At 44.7% G+C, this 18,340-nt stretch overlaps 1 protein-coding gene across 1 annotated transcript in view; it reads left to right on the top strand.

The window, feature by feature from the left end:
- LOC120052349 (transcription factor SOX-6-like) overlaps positions 1-18,340 on the top strand; it is a 183,676-nt gene that overhangs the window by 67,205 nt on the left and 98,131 nt on the right. The window contains exons 3-4 of the mRNA XM_038999204.1: positions 3,208-3,427; positions 5,873-6,083. Of these exons, the coding sequence (XP_038855132.1) occupies positions 3,209-3,427; positions 5,873-6,083 (430 nt within the window). The 5' untranslated portion in view covers position 3,208. The remainder of the gene's footprint in view (positions 1-3,207; positions 3,428-5,872; positions 6,084-18,340) is intronic.

Genomic DNA, 18,340 nt, shown 5'->3' with positions numbered 1-18,340 from the left:
GCAGTCATGGGTGAACAGGGAGTACAGGAGAGGGCTGAGAACAAACCCTTGTGGGGCCCCAGTGTTGAGGATCAGCGGGGTGGACATGTTGTTTCCTACCCTCACCCCATGGGGGCGGCCCGTCAGAAAGTCCAGGACCCAGTTTCACAGGGCGGGGTCGAGACCCAGGGTCTTGAGCTTAATGATGAATTTGGAGGGTACTATGGTATTAAATGCTGAGCTGTAATCGTTGAACAGCATTCTTACATAGCTATTCCTCTTGTCCAGATGGGTTAAGGCAGTGTGCAGTATGATTGCAATTGCGTTGTCTGTGGACCTATTGGGGCGGTAAGAAAAGCGGAGTGGGTCTAGGGTGTCAGGTAGGGTGGAGGTGATATGATTCTTGACTAGTCTCTCAAAGCACTTCGTGATGACAGAAGTGAGTGCTATGGGGCGATAGTCGTTTAGCTCAGTTACCTCAGCTTTCTTGGGAACAGGAACAGTGGTGGCCCTCTTGAAGCATGTGGGAACAGCAGACTGGGATAGGGTTCGATTAAATATTTCCGTGAACACACCAGCCAGCTGGTCTGCGCAAGCTCTGAGGATGCGGCTAGAGATGCTGTCTGGGCCGGCAGCCTTGCGATGGTTAACATGTTTAAATGTTTTACTCACATTGGCTGCGGTGAAGGAGAGCCCACAGGTTTTGGTAGCGGGCCGTGTCAGTGGCACTGTATTGTCCTCAAAGCGAGCAAAGAAGTTATTTAGTTTGTCTGGGAGGAAGACGTCGGTGTCCGCGACGGGACGGGTTTTCTTTTTGTAATCCGTGATTGACTGCAGACCCTGCCACTTATGTCTCGTGTCTGAGCCGTTGAATTGTGACTACTTTGTCTCTATACTGACGCTTAGCTTGTTTGATTGCCTTGCGGCGGGAATAGCTACACTGTTTGTATTTGGTCATGTTTCCGGTCGCCTTGCCATGATAAAAAGCAGTGGTTCGTGCTTTCAGCTTTGCGCGAATGCTGCCATAAATCCACGGTTTCTGGTTGGGGAAGGTTTTAATAGTCATCGTGGGTACAACATCACCGATGCACTTGCTAATAAACTCGCTCACCGAATCAGCGTATACATCAATGTTGTTGTCTGAGGCTATCCGGAACATATCCCAGTCCACGTGATCGAAGCAATCTTGAGCGTGGAATCAGATTGGTCGGACCAGCGTTGAACAGACCTGAGCACGGGCATTTCCTGTTTTAGTTCCTGTCTATAGGCTGGGAGCAACAAAATGGAGTCGGGTCAGATTTGCCAAAGGGAGGGCGAGGATGGGCTTTGTATGCGTCGCGGATGTTAGAGTAGCAATGATCCAGAATGCTGCCAGCCCGGGTTGCGCATTCGATATGCTGATAAAATTTAGGGAGCCTTGTTTTCAGATTAGCTTTGTTAAAAACCCCAGCTACAATAAATGCAGCCTCAGAATATGTGGTTTCCAGGGCCGTCGAGGTATCTGCTTAGGGGGGATATACCAGGCTGTGATTATAATCGAAGAGATTTCTCTTGGTAGATAATGTGGTCGGCATTTGATTGTAAGGAATTCTAGGTCAGGTGAACTAAAGGACTTGAGTTCCTGTATGTTGTTATGATCACACCGCGACTCGTTAATCTTGAGGCATACATCCCCACCCTTCTTCTTACCAGAGAGATGTTTGTTTCTGTCGGCGCGATGCGTGAAAAAACGGGTGGCTGTACCGACTCTGATAACGTATCCCGAGTGAGCCATGTTTCTGTGAAACAGAGAATGTTACAATCTCTGATGTCTCTCTGGAAGGCAACCCTTGCTCGAATTCCGTTTACCTTGTTTTCAAGAGACTGGACATTGGCGAGAAGTATGCTCGGGAGCGGTGAGCGATGTGCCCGTCTACGGAGCCTGACCAGAACCCCGCTCCGTCTGCCCCTTCTGCGGCGCCGTTGTTTTGGGTCGCCTACTGCGATCCGATCCATTGTCCTGGGTGGTGGTCCAAACAGAGGATCCGTTTCGGGAAAGTTGTATTCCCGGTCGTAATGTTGGTAAGATGACGTTGCTCTCATATCCAATAGTTCTTCCCGGCTGTATGTAATAAGACTTAAGATTTCCTGGGGTAACAGTGTAAGAAATAATACATAAAAAAACAAAATACTGCATCGTTCCCTAAGAACGCGAAGCGAGGCGACCATCTCTGTCGGTTCCATGTTCTATTCTATATTAAGATCCTGCATCTATACACTGTCTAATAGATTATCCTACCACAAATGGGTGTATTACTGTGTGTGTGTGTGCGTGCCGGTGGGTGGGGATGGGGGGAATGTATCATGTTCAAAATGGCCTTTGGAGATAGGGTAACACTGGAGAAGAAGATAGAGAAAACTCTGTCCCATAGGGCTGCACACAATTGGCCCAGCGTCGTCCGGGTTAGGGGATGGTTTGGCCGGGGTGGTTATACTTGGCTCATCACGCTCTAGCAACTCCTTGTGGCGGGCCGGGCCCCTGCAGGCTGGGCGATGTTTCCTCTGACACATTGGTCAAGCTGGCTTCTGGATTAGGTGTTAAGAAGCGCAGTTTGGCTTGTCATCTTTTTGGAGGATACATGACTCGACCTTCGCCTCTCCCGAGCGCGCTGGGGAGTTGCAGCAATGAGACAAGATCGCAATTTGATATCACGAAATTGGGGAGATAAAGGGGGTAAAATACAAAAATAATAAATAATAAATGAAAGACAGGCGCTGGAGAAGTTTTGCAGTGTAAGCTTGATTGTCTTCCTAATGATTGACCTCAATACTCAAACTTCTAGGAATCAGTAGGTGATGGAGTCATAACACTGATAAAATTCCATCTGCCATCGGCAACATAAGCTTAATCAAAGCAAACTTTATTTATAGAGCACATTTCTTCCAGGGGAGGCATTTCAAAGTGCTTAACAAATAAAACAATACAAGGGGAGGAAAATAAAAACAAGGAAGTCTTCCTGTGGTTCACTTCTGTCCATCAGTGTGATTGTAATGTAGAAGAAAAGGTATTTTCTTGTTTTTCCCTTCAAGTGTGAGAGCATTCTACAGTATCATCCCAACATCCACTCTAATCCTGAATATTCAGTGTTAAGAGGTGTTTTGTGGTTTTTCCTCAACAGGTGCATAACAAGATACAGATATGAATGAACGTGGAAGAAAGTCATAAATGTTTTCATTGTTTTTTTATAGAATGATGTCTTCCAAGCAAGCCACACCTCCGTTTCCCCCAGCGACGGAGGAAGAGGAAGCGATGGGTCAGGACGATGTGGGCTGGGCCAATGAGGACAGAGAAAGCCAGGACCAGCCGGCCTCGCCCACTCTGCACAGCAAACCCCTCCCAGAGGAGCACCAGCCAATCAGAGACAGCCAGCCTGAGTTGGCGTGGAAGAGTATAGGCTCTACTCAGACGGTGAGACATACACACACACACTCTTCATCAGATTGACACTGTCACTGATCCCCATTATAGAGGAATCTTCCTCTTTAAGACAAATGCCTCTTGGAACAGTTTCAAGGACGTCTTTAGATGTCTCTGTTAGCCAAAGCCCCTTGTGTTTGTAACATAAGCCATCTAATGTTCTTGGAGATCCCCCCACTCTGTAAGAGGAGGAGACAACATTCAGAAATAAACCTCTCGTCAGGCCACCTGTGCTAGAGTGTGTGCTGAGGGACAATGTCGGTTCACTATTAAAAACAGTATGGTTATGTCCCAAACGGCACCCTATCCCTATATAGTGCACTACTGTTTACCACGACCCATAGGGCTCTGGTCAAAAGTAGTGGATTATATGGAGTAGGGTGCCATTTGGGATGCATTCTATCGCTGTGCTACAGTATTACTGGCCCCATGAATGCCCTTTGACCTATGATGTCATAAGTGTACAGATGTAGGATCTTAACTGGATCACCCTGTTGCAGGAAAATGTTAAACTTGTAGTGTATTTGTGGTTCAAAAAAAGGCTTCTGAAGTTTGTCATTTCCACACAAAAAATGTCCATAGTCAGTACTGTGGGATTTTGCTTTGCTGTATAGTCAGAGTTGGCTGTTTTTAACCTGAAAACCACTGCTATCTCCATGCATGACAGGTGTGTACCTCTTACCCTTGGCCCACAGGCTATGACCTGTGGCATTCTTCTGCGTTGAGTTTAATTCGTCAATCACAAGATGGAGGGAGTGGATATCTGTAACCGTGTTCTTGGCACAGGCCCAAAAGACTGCCTTTGTTGCGAAACCCATGAGTTATGGCTTTGTCCCAAATTGCACCTTATTCCCTATATAGTGCACTAGTTTTGACTGAAGTCCCTATGGGTAGTACACTACATAGGGAAAAGGCAGCCATTTGGGATGTAGATATCAACTTGTCCTTTCCCCACTGCCGTGCCACGGTGTCATACTCTGGCTGCCTATACAGGACTCTAGATTCTGCTGTAAGAAGATGATTTTACCAACAACACCCACAAACATTAGATGATTTGAACAACACCCACAGCAGCAACACCCACAGCAGCAACACCCACAGCAACAACACCCACAGCAGCAACACCCACAGCAACAACACCCACAGCAACAACACCCACAGCAGCAACACCCACAGCAGCAACACCCACAGCAGCAACACCCACAGCAACAACACCCACAGCAACAACACCCACAGCAACAACACCCACAGCAACAACACCCACAAACATTAGATGATTTGAACAACACCCACAGCAGCAACACCCACAGCAACAACACCCACAGCAACAACACCCACAGCAACAACACCCACAGCAACAACACCCACAGCAACAACACCCACAAACATTAGATGATTTGAACAACACCCACAGCAGCAACACCCACAGCAACAACACCCACAGCAACAACACCCACAGCAACAACAACCACAGACATTAGATGATTTGAACAACACCCACAGCAGCAACACCCACAGCAGCAACACCCACAGCAACAACACCCACAGCAACAACACCCACAGCAGCAACACCCACAGCAACAACACCCACAGCAACAACACCCACAGCAACAACACCCACAAACATTAGATGATTTGAACAACACCCACAGCAGCAACACCCACAGCAGCAACACCCACAGCAACAACACCCACAGCAACAACACCCACAGCAACAACACCTACAGCAACAACACCCACAGCAACATCACCCACAGCAACAACAACCACAAACATTAGATGATTTGAACAACACCCACAGCAACAACACCCACAGCAACAACAACCACAAACATTAGATGATTTGAACAACACCCACAGCAACAACACCCACAGCAGCAACACCCACAGCAACAACACCCACAGCAACAACACCCACAGCAGCAACACCCACAGCAACAACACCCACAGCAACAACACCCACAGCAACAACACCCACAGCAACAACACCCACAGCAACAACACCCACAGCAACAACACCCACAGCAACAACACCCACAACAGCAACAACCACAAACATTAGTCAATAGAGATGTGGTGAAAAGTCCAATTTAAAAAGCAATTATATAAATAGTGATTGTTGTTTAAGTTACACTTTACTTGGTGGTGAGTTAGTTATTAGTTGAAATAATGGCCATTAATATTTAGTTGAGGTAATGGCCATAAGCTACTAAAGGAAAAATAAGAAGTCAAAGTAATTCCAAACCCCCATTTAAGTAGACAAGTCAGTTAAGAACAATTTCTTGTTTTCAATGACGGCCTAGTTTAACTGCCTTGTTCAAGGGTAGAAGGACAGATTTGTACCTTTTCAGCTCGGGGATTTGATCTTGCAACCTTTTGATTACAAGTCCAACGCTCTAACCTATCTGCCAACCCATTTTGTTTTTGTTCCTATAGGACAATGGTAGCAGCAAGGGCTGTTCCTTGTACTCCTACCGGAATAACTCTACCTCTCCACCAAAGCCTGAGGAGTGTTCCCGCGAGCGGGGCGAGCAGCTAGGCGGATCCACCTTCGGAACACTTGAGCGCCGCAAAGGAAGCCTGGCCGACGTGGTGGACACACTGAAACAAAAGAAACTGGTGGAGCTGACAAAGACAGAGCAGGACGGTAGGAGAAGGCCTATACCCCCGCTGTACGTGTGTGTGCTCTTCTGTACATGGACATGTTTAACTATGCTTGAAGACCAAAAGTCCCCACAAGAATAGTAAACAAACAAAAATTTGACCAACTGGGGACATTTTGTCAGTCCCCAAAAGGAAAAAAAGCTATTGTGTTAGGGTTAGAATGTTAGGTTTAGGGGTTAAAGGTTAGGAGTTAGGGTTAGGGTAAGAGTTAGGTTTAGAGTTAGGGGTTAAGGAAAATAGGATTTTGAATGGGAATCAATTGTGGGTCCCCACAAGGTTAGTTAAACAAGACTGTGTGTGTGAGCTCTCCTGTATGTGTGTATGCGCACTGCGTACGTATGTTTAGCTTTTCCTTTGTGTCTATTTCCTCTTCAGAGGAACTTTGAACCATTCAATTACAAGTGCCAAATCCCCCACCCATAGATCACAGATCTGTGAGAAGTGAAATCGCTAGTTTCCCTTTTCTCCCCCTCAGATCTGTCTCCTCACATCAGGCCAGTGGTTGACTCCCACTGCATGCTCCTGCATGCTGCTATACCCCACAGCCATGGAGATCTTACATCTCTCTGTGTTGCTATGCTACACATGGTAATTGTCATGATATCAGAGGCCCCACTGATCTATCGTCTTAATGCTTCACTTTGTTATTGATATGGTGCAGTGTAGAGTAGTGATCTCTAGAGCCAAATAGCCAAAGGCATCATCGCTTGATCACAGCCTCTACTTTACTGTAGATAGTCTTTGGTTTACTGTGAGTGAGCCACTTTCTCTCTCTCTCTGTGTGTGTGTGTGTGTGTGTGTGTGTGTGTGTGTGTGTGTGCGTGTGCGTGTGCGTGTGCGTGTGCGTGTGCGTGTGCGCGTGCGTGCGTGCGTGCGTGCGTGTGTGTGTGTGTGTGTGTGTGTGTGTGTATGTATGTGTGTGCGTGTGCGTGCGTGCGTGTGTGTGTGTGTCATCCGCCTGTCTAACAGAAGTGATGTACATCGATGCTAAGGCAGGGAGACAAAGCACACAGCTGAGAGTGTCTTGAAGCAGTGTCAGCGTTCCCCCATCTGTTTTTGGTCAATTTGTGTGTCTTAAGTTTTTCACTCCCATATAGGGGATACATATGACTGAGCTGCCTCTCTTGGCCAGGTCTCCCTTGGGAAGAGGTCTTCGGACCTCAGTGTGAATACCTGCTTAAATAAGGTTAAATATATATATATGTTTTTATAAGAGAAATAGTAGTTAACATAATTCATAAGTGTAAAATTAGATTAATTAATATCATCAAAACACTAATCCACTGTAGCTTCAGAAATTACCCTCTGTTTTGTTTCTATACATTCTTTAATGGCAATGGTGAAATGTACAGTAACGGTACATTGTTAACAAAAATAAATAAAAACATTCACTCCCCAAGGACCCACCAGTCGCAACAAACAATAACCCAAACACTGCAGTGTAGATTAGGATTCATCCATCCATCTATTTTAACCATCCATCTATTTATCCATCCATCTATTCATCCATCCATCTGGCTATAAGTAACATCTCTCTGTTTTAGCTCCCTATTTGAAGTCTATTTGAAGTCAAAATGAACTACAGTTACAGCGATGATTCCTTATTGCATTTCATTCTAACCTTTAGAATTTCACCACTTTATTTGTTGTATATTAAATATTGTTGATGATGCGTTTCATTTACGTTTTTGGCATTTGACCCTGCCCAGTGAGATTAGCAGATGGGTTCATTTTATGTGATGTGTTTGGCTTAAAATAGCAGGAGATCAATAAATAAATCACTAAGGCTGAGAGACTTCTACATTAATGCATTGATTGGCTCTGCGAACTTCGCTCCACAAATGCAAATGCAGCCATAAACGTATACTGTGGATCCAGATTGAAGTGCTGTTACGTGTCTTTACAGAAACCCATCTCTAAAACCACTGTACCCTTTTTTCTTCCATTATCTTCCTTTTTCTTTTTTGAAGGGTTCACTATTTAGGCCACCTACGTTTTTGTCATTCTTCTCCCACTCAGAGCGTTTTCTCAATTCTGACCCGTTCCCCTTGACCTGTTCTGCGATTATTCATTTAAAAAAATATTAAGGACAATACTTTTGTAGCTATGGTTCTTTTTTTGCTTTTATATTTTTTAGATTCATACATTTTGCTATGGACATTGCCTTATCCATACATGTTTCGAAAGACAGAGAACAAGGGAGTCTTTATAGCTGGGTGTGCAGAGGCATCATTGTAAAAAGGCAGATCTGGTAGGGGAGAGTGGGGTAAGTTGAGCCACCCTTGTTTCTTGGAAACCATATACAAAAGTAATTATTTTATGAAATATTTAGGAAGAGGTCATTTTTTCATGGAGTATGTGAAGGAAGAAACCACATGGAAAAAAGTGGTAAGCAAGTTAGATCCAAATAACTTATTTTCACCAAGTCAAATTAATATATTGTGTTAGAGGTTTCATGATGCTTGTATCTAATTTAAAGATTTTATACATCCATTAGGATCTCTATAAGCTTCAATATGAGGTTCTAAACCTAGCGTGAAAGTGCATACTTGTAGCTGTGTGGGCTAACAAGGTCAGAATGTTTGCATTGCACAAAAAAATGTGGGGTTGTTTGGTTGACCCAATTGCTGGGTTGCAGGCGTTGGGTCACTTAGCTGGGTTGTTTTCTTTTAAAACAGTTGGGTTATGGATGCTGGGTGTTGGGTTTTTGGTGCTGGGTTATTGAGATATGACCCAGCAGGTCAGATCAGAAGACTGGAGGTGTAGTTTTGTAGGGGTGTGGCTCTCAGATAGTTATTTTTAGCCACCCATGAGAGTGAATGCCATTCATGTTCATCTGTTTTGTTGCATAGTTATCACATATTAAGGTTGAACATTTAATTTTTGTAACTTTGATGACGCTCATGAGTTTTCTAAAAGCCTATGATAATCACATTGTTGGGATACAATAAGGTGGTATACATTATTAGGCAATAACATGGTATACCTTATTATAATATGCAATAAATAATCTTAATATTGTAGAAGAATGTGTAAAAAATAATACTGAAATTTGAATTTGCAGTATGTAAACTTGACATGAAGAACATGAATGACATTTACTCTCACGGGTGGCCAATAAGATCTATAACCTTGAACCTTATGTTCAAAAAGACCCAGCTGCTAGGTCAACCCATTATGAGAGTAGAAAAATACCAAACTGAGTGTTAAATTAACCCATGTTTGGGTTATCCCAACAAAACAGCATTTTGGGTAATTCATGCAACCCAACTGGCTGGGTCAAAACAACCCAACATGTGCTAGGTCAAAACAACCCATCATGTGCTAGGTCAAAACAACCCATCATGTGCTAGGTTAAAACAACCCAACATGTGCTAGGTCAAAACAACCCAACATGTGCTAGGTCAAAACAACCCAACATGTGCTAGGTCAAAACAACCCATCATGTGCTAGGTCAAAACAACCTAACATGTGCTAGGTTAAAACAACCCAACATGTGCTAGGTCAAAACAACCCATCATGTGCTAGGTCAAAACAACCCAACATGTGCTAGGTCAAAACAACCCAACATGTGCTAGGTCAAAACAACCCAACATGTGCTAGGTCAAAACAACCCAACATGTGCTAGGTTAAAACAACCCAACATGTGCTAGGTCAAAACCACCCAACATGTTATAGGTCAAAACAACCCAACATGTGCTAGGTCAAAACAACCCAACATGTGCTAGGTCAAAACAACCCAACATGTGCTAGGTCAAAACAACCCAACATGTGCTAGGTCAAAACAACCCATCATGTGCTAGTTTAAAACAACCCATCATGTGCTAGGTCAAAACCACCCAACATGTTATAGGTCAAAACAACCCATCATGTGCTAGGTCAAAACAACCCATCATGTGCTAGGTCAAAACAACCCATCATGTGCTAGGTCAAAACAACCCATCATGTGCTAGGTCAAAACAACCCAACATGTGCTAGGTCAAAACAACCCAACATGTGCTAGGTCAAAACAACCCATCATGTGCTAGGTCAAAACAACCCATCATGTGCTAGGTCAAAACAACCCATCATGTGCTAGGTCAAAACAACCCAACATGTGCTAGGTCAAAACAACCCAACATGTGCTAGGTTAAAACAACCCAACATGTGCTAGGTTAAAACAACCCAACATGTGCTAGGTTAAAACAACCCAACATGTGCTAGGTTAAAACAACCCAACATGTGCTAGGTCAAAACAACCCAACATGTGCTAGGTTAAAACAACCCAACATGTGCTAGGTCAAAACAACCCAACATGTGCTAGGTTAAAACAACCCAACATGTGCTAGGTCAAAACAACCCACTATTTAACCAGCGCTGGGTTTCCGAATAGCCCAAATTGGGGTATTTTTAGCCCATAATTCTTTTGTTTGGGGTAAACTAGGCTAATGACCATGGGGTAAGTTGAGCCAATGGCAAGTTGAGCAAATGTAATTGTTTTCTTCCCAGGCATTATCACTGGGATTTGAGGTAACATCAGGGCCTATGTTAAAAGTGTTTAAAAAAAGTACAAAGTGTTTGTTAGGTCTTAAGCCTGTGTTAAAAGATGATTCAAATGATTAAAAGACAAGCAGGCGATTATGATTGTGCTGAATTGTGTTTGGGAAATAAAGATAGACATGGTTTTAAAAAGTTTGTGGTAATATTTAATTCAGTACAGACATTTGTAGGCGGCTCAACTTTCCCCATAAATTGGACAAGCTATATATTCTGATTATTTCCAGGGATACACAACATCCTGAAATATATGTAGATATCTTTGTTAGAAAGAATACTATATTTCCCTTGACAGAGTGATGCTGAATGTATAAAACTCTCCCCTACTGCTGTACCAATGAAACAACGTTTAGCACCACTGAACTGTCTATTACTTTATGGTTTTGTGGCATGCACTGCTTTTACAGACCGCCTAGAGTGGGTTAGTGGTGTGTCTAGTGAGCTGCTGTTTGTCAGCTCACTGCTGCGTGTTAGAGGTCAAATAGGGGGTGCTTATATTTGTGTAACCTGTACAAGTGTGTGCTGTGAAATGGAAATGTGTTTTTTGCATATCCCACTCCCTTGGAGAGTAGGGTCTGGGCCATTACTGGCAGCGACCCTGGAGCAATATCCCACTCCCTTGGAGAGTAGGGTCTGGGCCATTACTGGCAGTGACCCTGGAGCAATATCCCACTCCCTTGGAGAGTAGGGTCTGGGCCATTACTGGCAGCGACCCTGGAGCAATATCCCACTCCCTTGGAGAGTAGGGTCTGGGCCATTACTGGCAGTGACCCTGGAGCAATATCCCACTCCCTTGGAGAGTAGGGTCTGGGCCATTACTGGCAGCGACCCTGAAGCAATTAGGGTTAAGTGCCTTGCTTAAGAGCAGATTGACAGATTTTTCACCTAGTCGTCTCGGGGATTCAAACTAACATCATTTCGGTAACTGGCCCAACGCACTAACCGCTAGGCTACCTGCCACCCCATAGAGTTAGCAGGTCACTGTGGGTACAGGGCATGAGGTGTGTTGTAGTTAGAGGCTCACTGTGGGTACAGGACTGTTGCTGTGGGTACAGGGCTTGAGGTGAGTTGTAGTTAGAGGCTCACTGTGGGTATTGGACATGAGGTGAGTTAGAGGGTCACTGTGGGTACAGGACTGTTGCTGTGGGTACAGGACATGAGGTGTGTCGTAGTTAGAGGCTTACTGTGGGTACAGGACATGAGCTGAGTTAGATGGTCACTGTGCGTACAGGACATGAGGTGTGTTGTAGTTAGAGGCTCACTGTGGGTACAGGACATGAGGTGAGTTAGACGATCACTGTGGGTACAGGACATGAGGTGTATTAGAGTTAGAGGGTCACTATGGGTACAGGACTGTTGCTGTGGGTACAGGGCATGAGGTGTGTTGTAGTGAGAGGGTCACTGTGGGTACAAGATATGAGGTGTGTTGTATGAGAACTGTGGACTTTAAGTTGTGGGTGAGCGGCCCACCACTTTCAAAAACATTAGTGTCTGTGTTCTTGGTGATGTTAGAAATAGTCAGTAAATCCATCCTCCTCCCTCCAAGCCTGCCCTGTCCATCTCCGCTGCATCCCAAATGGCACCCTATTCTCTTTATAGCCTCCTCTTCCTGTTAAAAAGGCTCATCAAGGGTGACTTCCTGAGGTGAGATTTGCTATGATCAAATGGAATAAACCCTATTAGCCACCAAGCGCTCACTTGGCTTAACTGACCTGACCCCAGTGCAATCCGTAGCCAGGGGTTAAAGTGCGGTCTCTATAGCTCAGCTCACCGTCAGCTTCTACCCCCCTCTCAGCTCACTGTTAGCCGTCAGCTTCTACCCCCCTCTCAGCTCACTGTTAGCCGTCAGCTTCTACCCCCCTCTCAGCTCACTGTTAGCCGTCAGCTTCTACCCCCCTCTCAGCTCACTGTTAGCCGTCAGCTTCTACCCCCCTCTCAGCTCACTGTTAGGCGTCAGCTTCTACCCCTCTCAGCTCACTGTTAGCCGTCAGCTTCTACCCCCCTCTCAGCTCACTGTTAGCCGTCAGCTTCTACCCCCCTCAGCTCACTGTTAGCTGTCAGCTTCTACCCCCCTCTCAGCTCACTGTTAGCCGTCAGCTTCTACCCCTCTCAGCTCACTGTTAGCCGTCAGCTTCTACCCCTCTCAGCTCACTGATAGCCGTTAGCTTCTACCCCTCTCAGCTCACTGATAGCCGTCAGCTTCTACCCCTCTCAGCTCACTGTTAGCCGTCAGCTTCTACCCCTCAGCTCACTATTAGCCGTCAGCTTCTACCCCCCTCTCAGCTCACTGATAGCCGTCAGCTTCTACCCCTCTCAGCTCACTGTTAGCCGTCAGCTTCTACCCCCCTCATTTCACTGTTAGCCGTCAGCTTCTACCCCCCTCTCAGCTCACTGTTAGCCGTCAGCTTCTATCCCGCTCAGCTCACTGTTAGCCGTCAGCTTCTACCCCCCTCTCAGCTCACTGTTAGCCGTCAGCTTCTACCCCCCTCTCAGCTCACTGTTAGCCATCAGCTTCTACCCCCCTCTCAGCTCACTGTTAGCCGTCAGCTTCTACCCCCCTCATTTCACTGTTAGCCGTCAGATTCTACCCCCCTCTCAGCTCACTGTTAGCCGTCAGCTTCTATCCCGCTCAGCTCACTGTTAGCCGTCAGCTTCTATCCCGCTCAGCTCACTGTTAGCCGTCAGCTTCTACCCCTCTCAGCTCACTGTTAGCCATCAGCTTCTACCCCTCTCAGCTCACTATTAGCCGTCAGATTCTACCCCCCTCTCAGCTCACTATTAGCCGTCAGCTTCTACCCCCCTCTCAGCTCACTGTTACCCGTCAGCTTCTACCCCTCTCAGCTCACTATTAGCCGTCAGCTTCTACCCCCCTCTCAGCTCACTATTAGCCGTCAGCTTCTACACCCCTCTCAGCTCACTGTTAGCCGTCAGCTTCTACCCCTCTCAGCTCACTGTTAGCCGTCAGCTTCTACCCCTCTCAGCTCACTGTTAGCCGTCAGCTTCTACCCCCCTCTCAGCTCACTGTTAGCCGTCAGCTTCTACCCCCCTCTCAGCTCACTGTTACCCGTCAGCTTCTACCCCTCTCAGCTCACTATTAGCCGTCAGCTTCTACCCCCCTCTCAGCTCACTATTAGCCGTCAGCTTCTACACCCCTCTCAGCTCACTGTTAGCCGTCAGCTTCTACCCCTCTCAGCTCACTGTTAGCCGTCAGCTTCTACCCCTCTCAGCTCACTGTTAGCCGTCAGCTTCTACCCCCCTCTCAGCTCACTGTTAGCCGTCAGCTTCTACCCCTCTCAGCTCACTGTTAGCCGTCAGCTTCTACCCCTCTCAGCTCACTGTTAGCCGTCAGCTTCTACCCCTCTCAGCTCACTGTTAGCCGTCAGCTTCTACCCCTCTCAGCTCACTATTAGCCGTCAGCTTCTATCCCCCTCTCAGCTCACTGTTAGCCGTCAGCTTCTACCCTCCTCTCAGCTCACTGTTAGCCGTCAGCTTCTACCCCCCTCTCAGCTCACTGTTAGCCGTCAGCTTCTACCCCCCTCTCAGCTCACTGTTAGCCGTCAGCTTCTACCCCCCTCAGCTCACTGTTAGCCGTCAGCTTCTACCCCCCTCTCAGCTCACTATTAGCCGTCAGCTTCTACCCCCCTCTCAGCTCACTGATAGCCGTCAGCTTCTACCCCCCTCTCAGCTCACTGATAGCCGTCAGCTTCTACCCCCCTCTCAGCTCACTGATAGCCGTCAGCTTCTACCCCCCTCTCAGCTCACTGATAGCCGTCAGCTTCTACCCCCCTCTCAGCTCACTGTTAGCCGTCAGCTTCTACCCCCCTCTCAGCTCACTGTTAGCCGTCAGCTTCTACCCCTCTCAGCTCACTGTTAGCCGTCAGCTTCTACCCCCCTCTCAGCTCACTATTAGCCGTCAGCTTCTACCCCCCTCTCAGCTCACTGTTAGCCGTCAGCTTCTACCCCCCTCTCAGCTCACTATTAGCCGTCAGCTTCTACCCCCCTCTCAGCTCACTGTTAGCCGTCAGCTTCTCAGAGTGCCTTAAGTGCCTGTGACAGTTCTAATGAATGGAAATGGCCTTCCCTTGTAGAGGAGGCAGTGGTTTTCACAGACTAGCCACTTCAGCTGTAAAAGCTCTATTAGCCCGTGTTGGACTGAGGATACTGTGTCCGTTTACCAGATTTGTACAGTTGGTTTATGTTTTTTTGTAATTGAATTATTTTTATCCACAGAACTCGGTGAACGATATACCTAGCATAAATATGTCCAAGTCTTTATTTATGTTAGAAATACCAGCATTATAAAAAGCACAAGAGACCCATAACTATCAAATTGATCTTAACATTGACAAAAACTAAATTGTTGAACAACAGGTGGGAAAGAGGGTTTGGAATGTAGAAATGTAGAAATGTCCCACGCTGAATGGAAGAAGAATGCATGGAACTTATGTAAAAGCTGATTGGTTCTTCGTATAGGTGATGGACGGTAAAAGGAAGAAAGAATCAGCATTTTACGTGAGGACACTGTCACCAGGTGAACACATGTCAATGGGATGCATCTCAAATGGTACCCTATTTTCTATATAGTGCACTATTTTTGACCAGGGCCCAAGTCTGAACAAGTTTTTTTGAACTGTCATTAAACCCTCATCTTGTGTCGTTGCTGATTACTACGAATAGTATAGCCACAGCCTCCAGCGGCCCTGGCATCGGCACAGTGCCCCCGTGCCAATTTAGTCAGCCATCTAATGTGCCCAGAGCAGCTCTGGCGCCTGGCAAGCACTTGATCTTTCTAATCTACGCTTATACCCTGCCTAGTCTGACTTACTGTAGTGAATTAAAAACGTTTCTGTCCCCAGTGTGGCTCTGTAGCAGCTCGGCTACTGATTCAAAGTATAGTCACTCCTTATACTACAATAAATTATTTTAGTAACACAGGAATGAGTCCTAGTTTGTCTAGCCTTATCACGATAAATTATTTGAATAAACTATATTTCAGTAAAAAAATATGTAGAAAAGAATTGTTCTATAAAAATGACTAAATTCAAGTCCCTTCAAAGCCTGTCAGTTTCAGACATGGGAAAGGGGGTTCGTTGCAGCCTTTAGTTGATGATATGCAGAGTTATGGGGGTTGACACATGCATCTCTCAGATGTAGCGATATAGCAAGACAGCTCTCTCATGCTTTGTTAAAATTCTGACTGACACAGTCACACACATGCAGTGGTAGTATGGGCTCTCAGTGGCAATGTTCACCGCTGTTTGGACAGAACTTTTACACGGCATCTCCCAACAAATGGTTTGAAAGACTGTTGACATGGAACACAACAGATTCACAACAGAAAGTCTTCGGCTAGAGGCTAAATCATTTATTCAATTTGACATGTAGTTGTGGAGAAATAGTTTATCTTAACCGTCAAAACACACAGAAGAGAGTGAAGTGCAGAGTAGGTTAAATACAGTAGTGCACCACTAGTGGTATAAGACTAGCACTAGCCCTTGCCATGGTTTTGCTTGTGTTGTCCAGCAACCTCTCATATATCCACAGCTAGTTTAGCCAAGGCTAGCTCTGCCTGCAGTCCAAGGTTACGTCCCAAATGGCACCCTATTCCCTATCTAGTGCGCTACTTTTGGCCAGAGCCGTATTCCCCCCTCATCAAAGTAGTGTACTATACAGGGAATAGGGTGCCATTTGGCGTACAGTGCTTTCAGAAAGTATTCACACCCCTTGACTTTTTCCACATTTTGTTGTGTTACAGCCTGAATTTAAAAGAGATTACATTTCAGATTTTTTGTCACTGGCCAACACACAATAACCCATAATAACCCATAATATTTTACATATTAATAAAAAATGAAAAGCTGAAATGTCTTGTCAATAATGAATCAACCCTTTTGTTATGGTAAGCCTAAATATGTTCAGGACTAAACAATTTGCTTAAGGATTGGCCCCCTTTTTTCAAGTTTCGCCTAAAATGACATACCCAATCTAACTGCCTGTAGCTCAGGCCCTGAAGCAAGGATATGCATATTCTACCATTTGAAAGGAAACACTTTGAAGTTTGTGGAAATGTTAAAGGAATGTAGGAGAATATAACACATTAGATCTGGTAAAAGATAATACAAAGTACCTTCTTTGAAATGCAAGAGAAAGGCCATATTGTATTATTCCAGCCCATGTGCAATTTAGATGTTGGCCACTAGACGGCAGCAGTGTATGTGCAAAGATTTAGACTGATCCAAGGAACCATTGCATTTTTGTTCAAAATGTTGTATCAAGACTGCCCAAATGTGCCAAATTTGTTTATTATTAATTTTTCATGTTCAAAACTGTGCCCTCTCCTCAAACAATAGCATGGTATTATTTCACTGTAATATCTACTGTAAATTGGACAGTGCAGTTAGATTAACAAGAATTTAAGCTTTCTGCAAATATCAGATGTCTATGTCTTGGGAAATGTTCTTGTTACTTACAACCTCATGCTAATCGCATTAGCCTACATTAGCTCAACCATCCCTCAGGGGACCCACCAAACCTGAAGAAGTTTTAATTAACAAGTAACATAATAAATTGCATGGACTCACTATGTGTGCAATAATAGGGTTTAATATTATTTTGGAATGACTACCTCACCTCTATACCCCGCACATACAATTATCTGTAAGGTGAATTTTAATGGCTGTGATAGGAGAAAACTGAGGATGGATCAAGAACATTGTAGTTACTTTACAATACTAACATAATTGACAGAGTGAGAAGAAGGAAGCCTGTACAGAATAAAAATATTACAAAACATGCATCCTGTTTGCAACAAGACACTAAAGTAATACTGCAAAAAATATGGCAAAGCAATTACATATTTGTCCTGAATACAAAGTGTTATGTTTCGGTCAAATCCAATACAACACATTACTGAGTACCACTCTCCCTTATTTTCAAGCATAGTGGTGGCTGCATCATGTTATGGGTATGCTTGTAATTGTTAAGGACTGGGACGTTTTTTAGGATAAAAAATACATGGAATGGAGCTAAGCACAGGCAAACCTGGTTTAGTCTGCTTTGCACCAGACACTGGGAGATAAATTCACCTTTCAGCAGAACAATAACCTTTAACACAAGGACAAATCTGCACTGGAGTTGCTTAACAGGAAGACAGTGAATGTTCCTGAGTGACCGAGTTAGATTTTCAAGCAGATTTAAGTCAAAACTATGTCAAGACCTGAAAATGGTTGTCTAGCTATGATCAACAACCAATTTGATAGAGCTTGAAGAATTTTGAAAAGAATAATGGGCAAATGTTGCACAATTCAGAACTGGCCCAGAAAGACTCACTGCTGTCATTGCTGCCAAAGGTAATTCTAACATATATTGACTCAGGGGGTTGAATACTTATCTAATCAAAATATATTAGTGTTTTATTTTTCATATCTTTTTACAAATGTTATAATTTTTCTTCCACTTTTTACATTCCAGAGTATTTTGTGCAGACGTTAACAAAAAACATGACAATTTAATCCATTTTAATCCCACTTTGTAAAACAACACAATTTTGAAAAAATTAGGAGGTGTGAATAATTTCTGAAGGCAGTGGTGTTTTTCAGTGTAACTGGAAATACCTCTCTAAAAAGAGGCCTGCCTCTGCATTTTACATTTACATTTGAGTCATTTAGCATTCCGTCTAACCAAATCCTCGTTTAGGTGCTAAGG

The sequence above is a fragment of the Salvelinus namaycush genome, chromosome 8, assembly GCF_016432855.1.
Source record: "Salvelinus namaycush isolate Seneca chromosome 8, SaNama_1.0, whole genome shotgun sequence".
NCBI lineage: Eukaryota > Metazoa > Chordata > Actinopteri > Salmoniformes > Salmonidae > Salvelinus > Salvelinus namaycush.
Note: the sequence above shows the minus strand (reverse complement) of the source record. Positions and strands in the feature narration are given on the sequence as shown.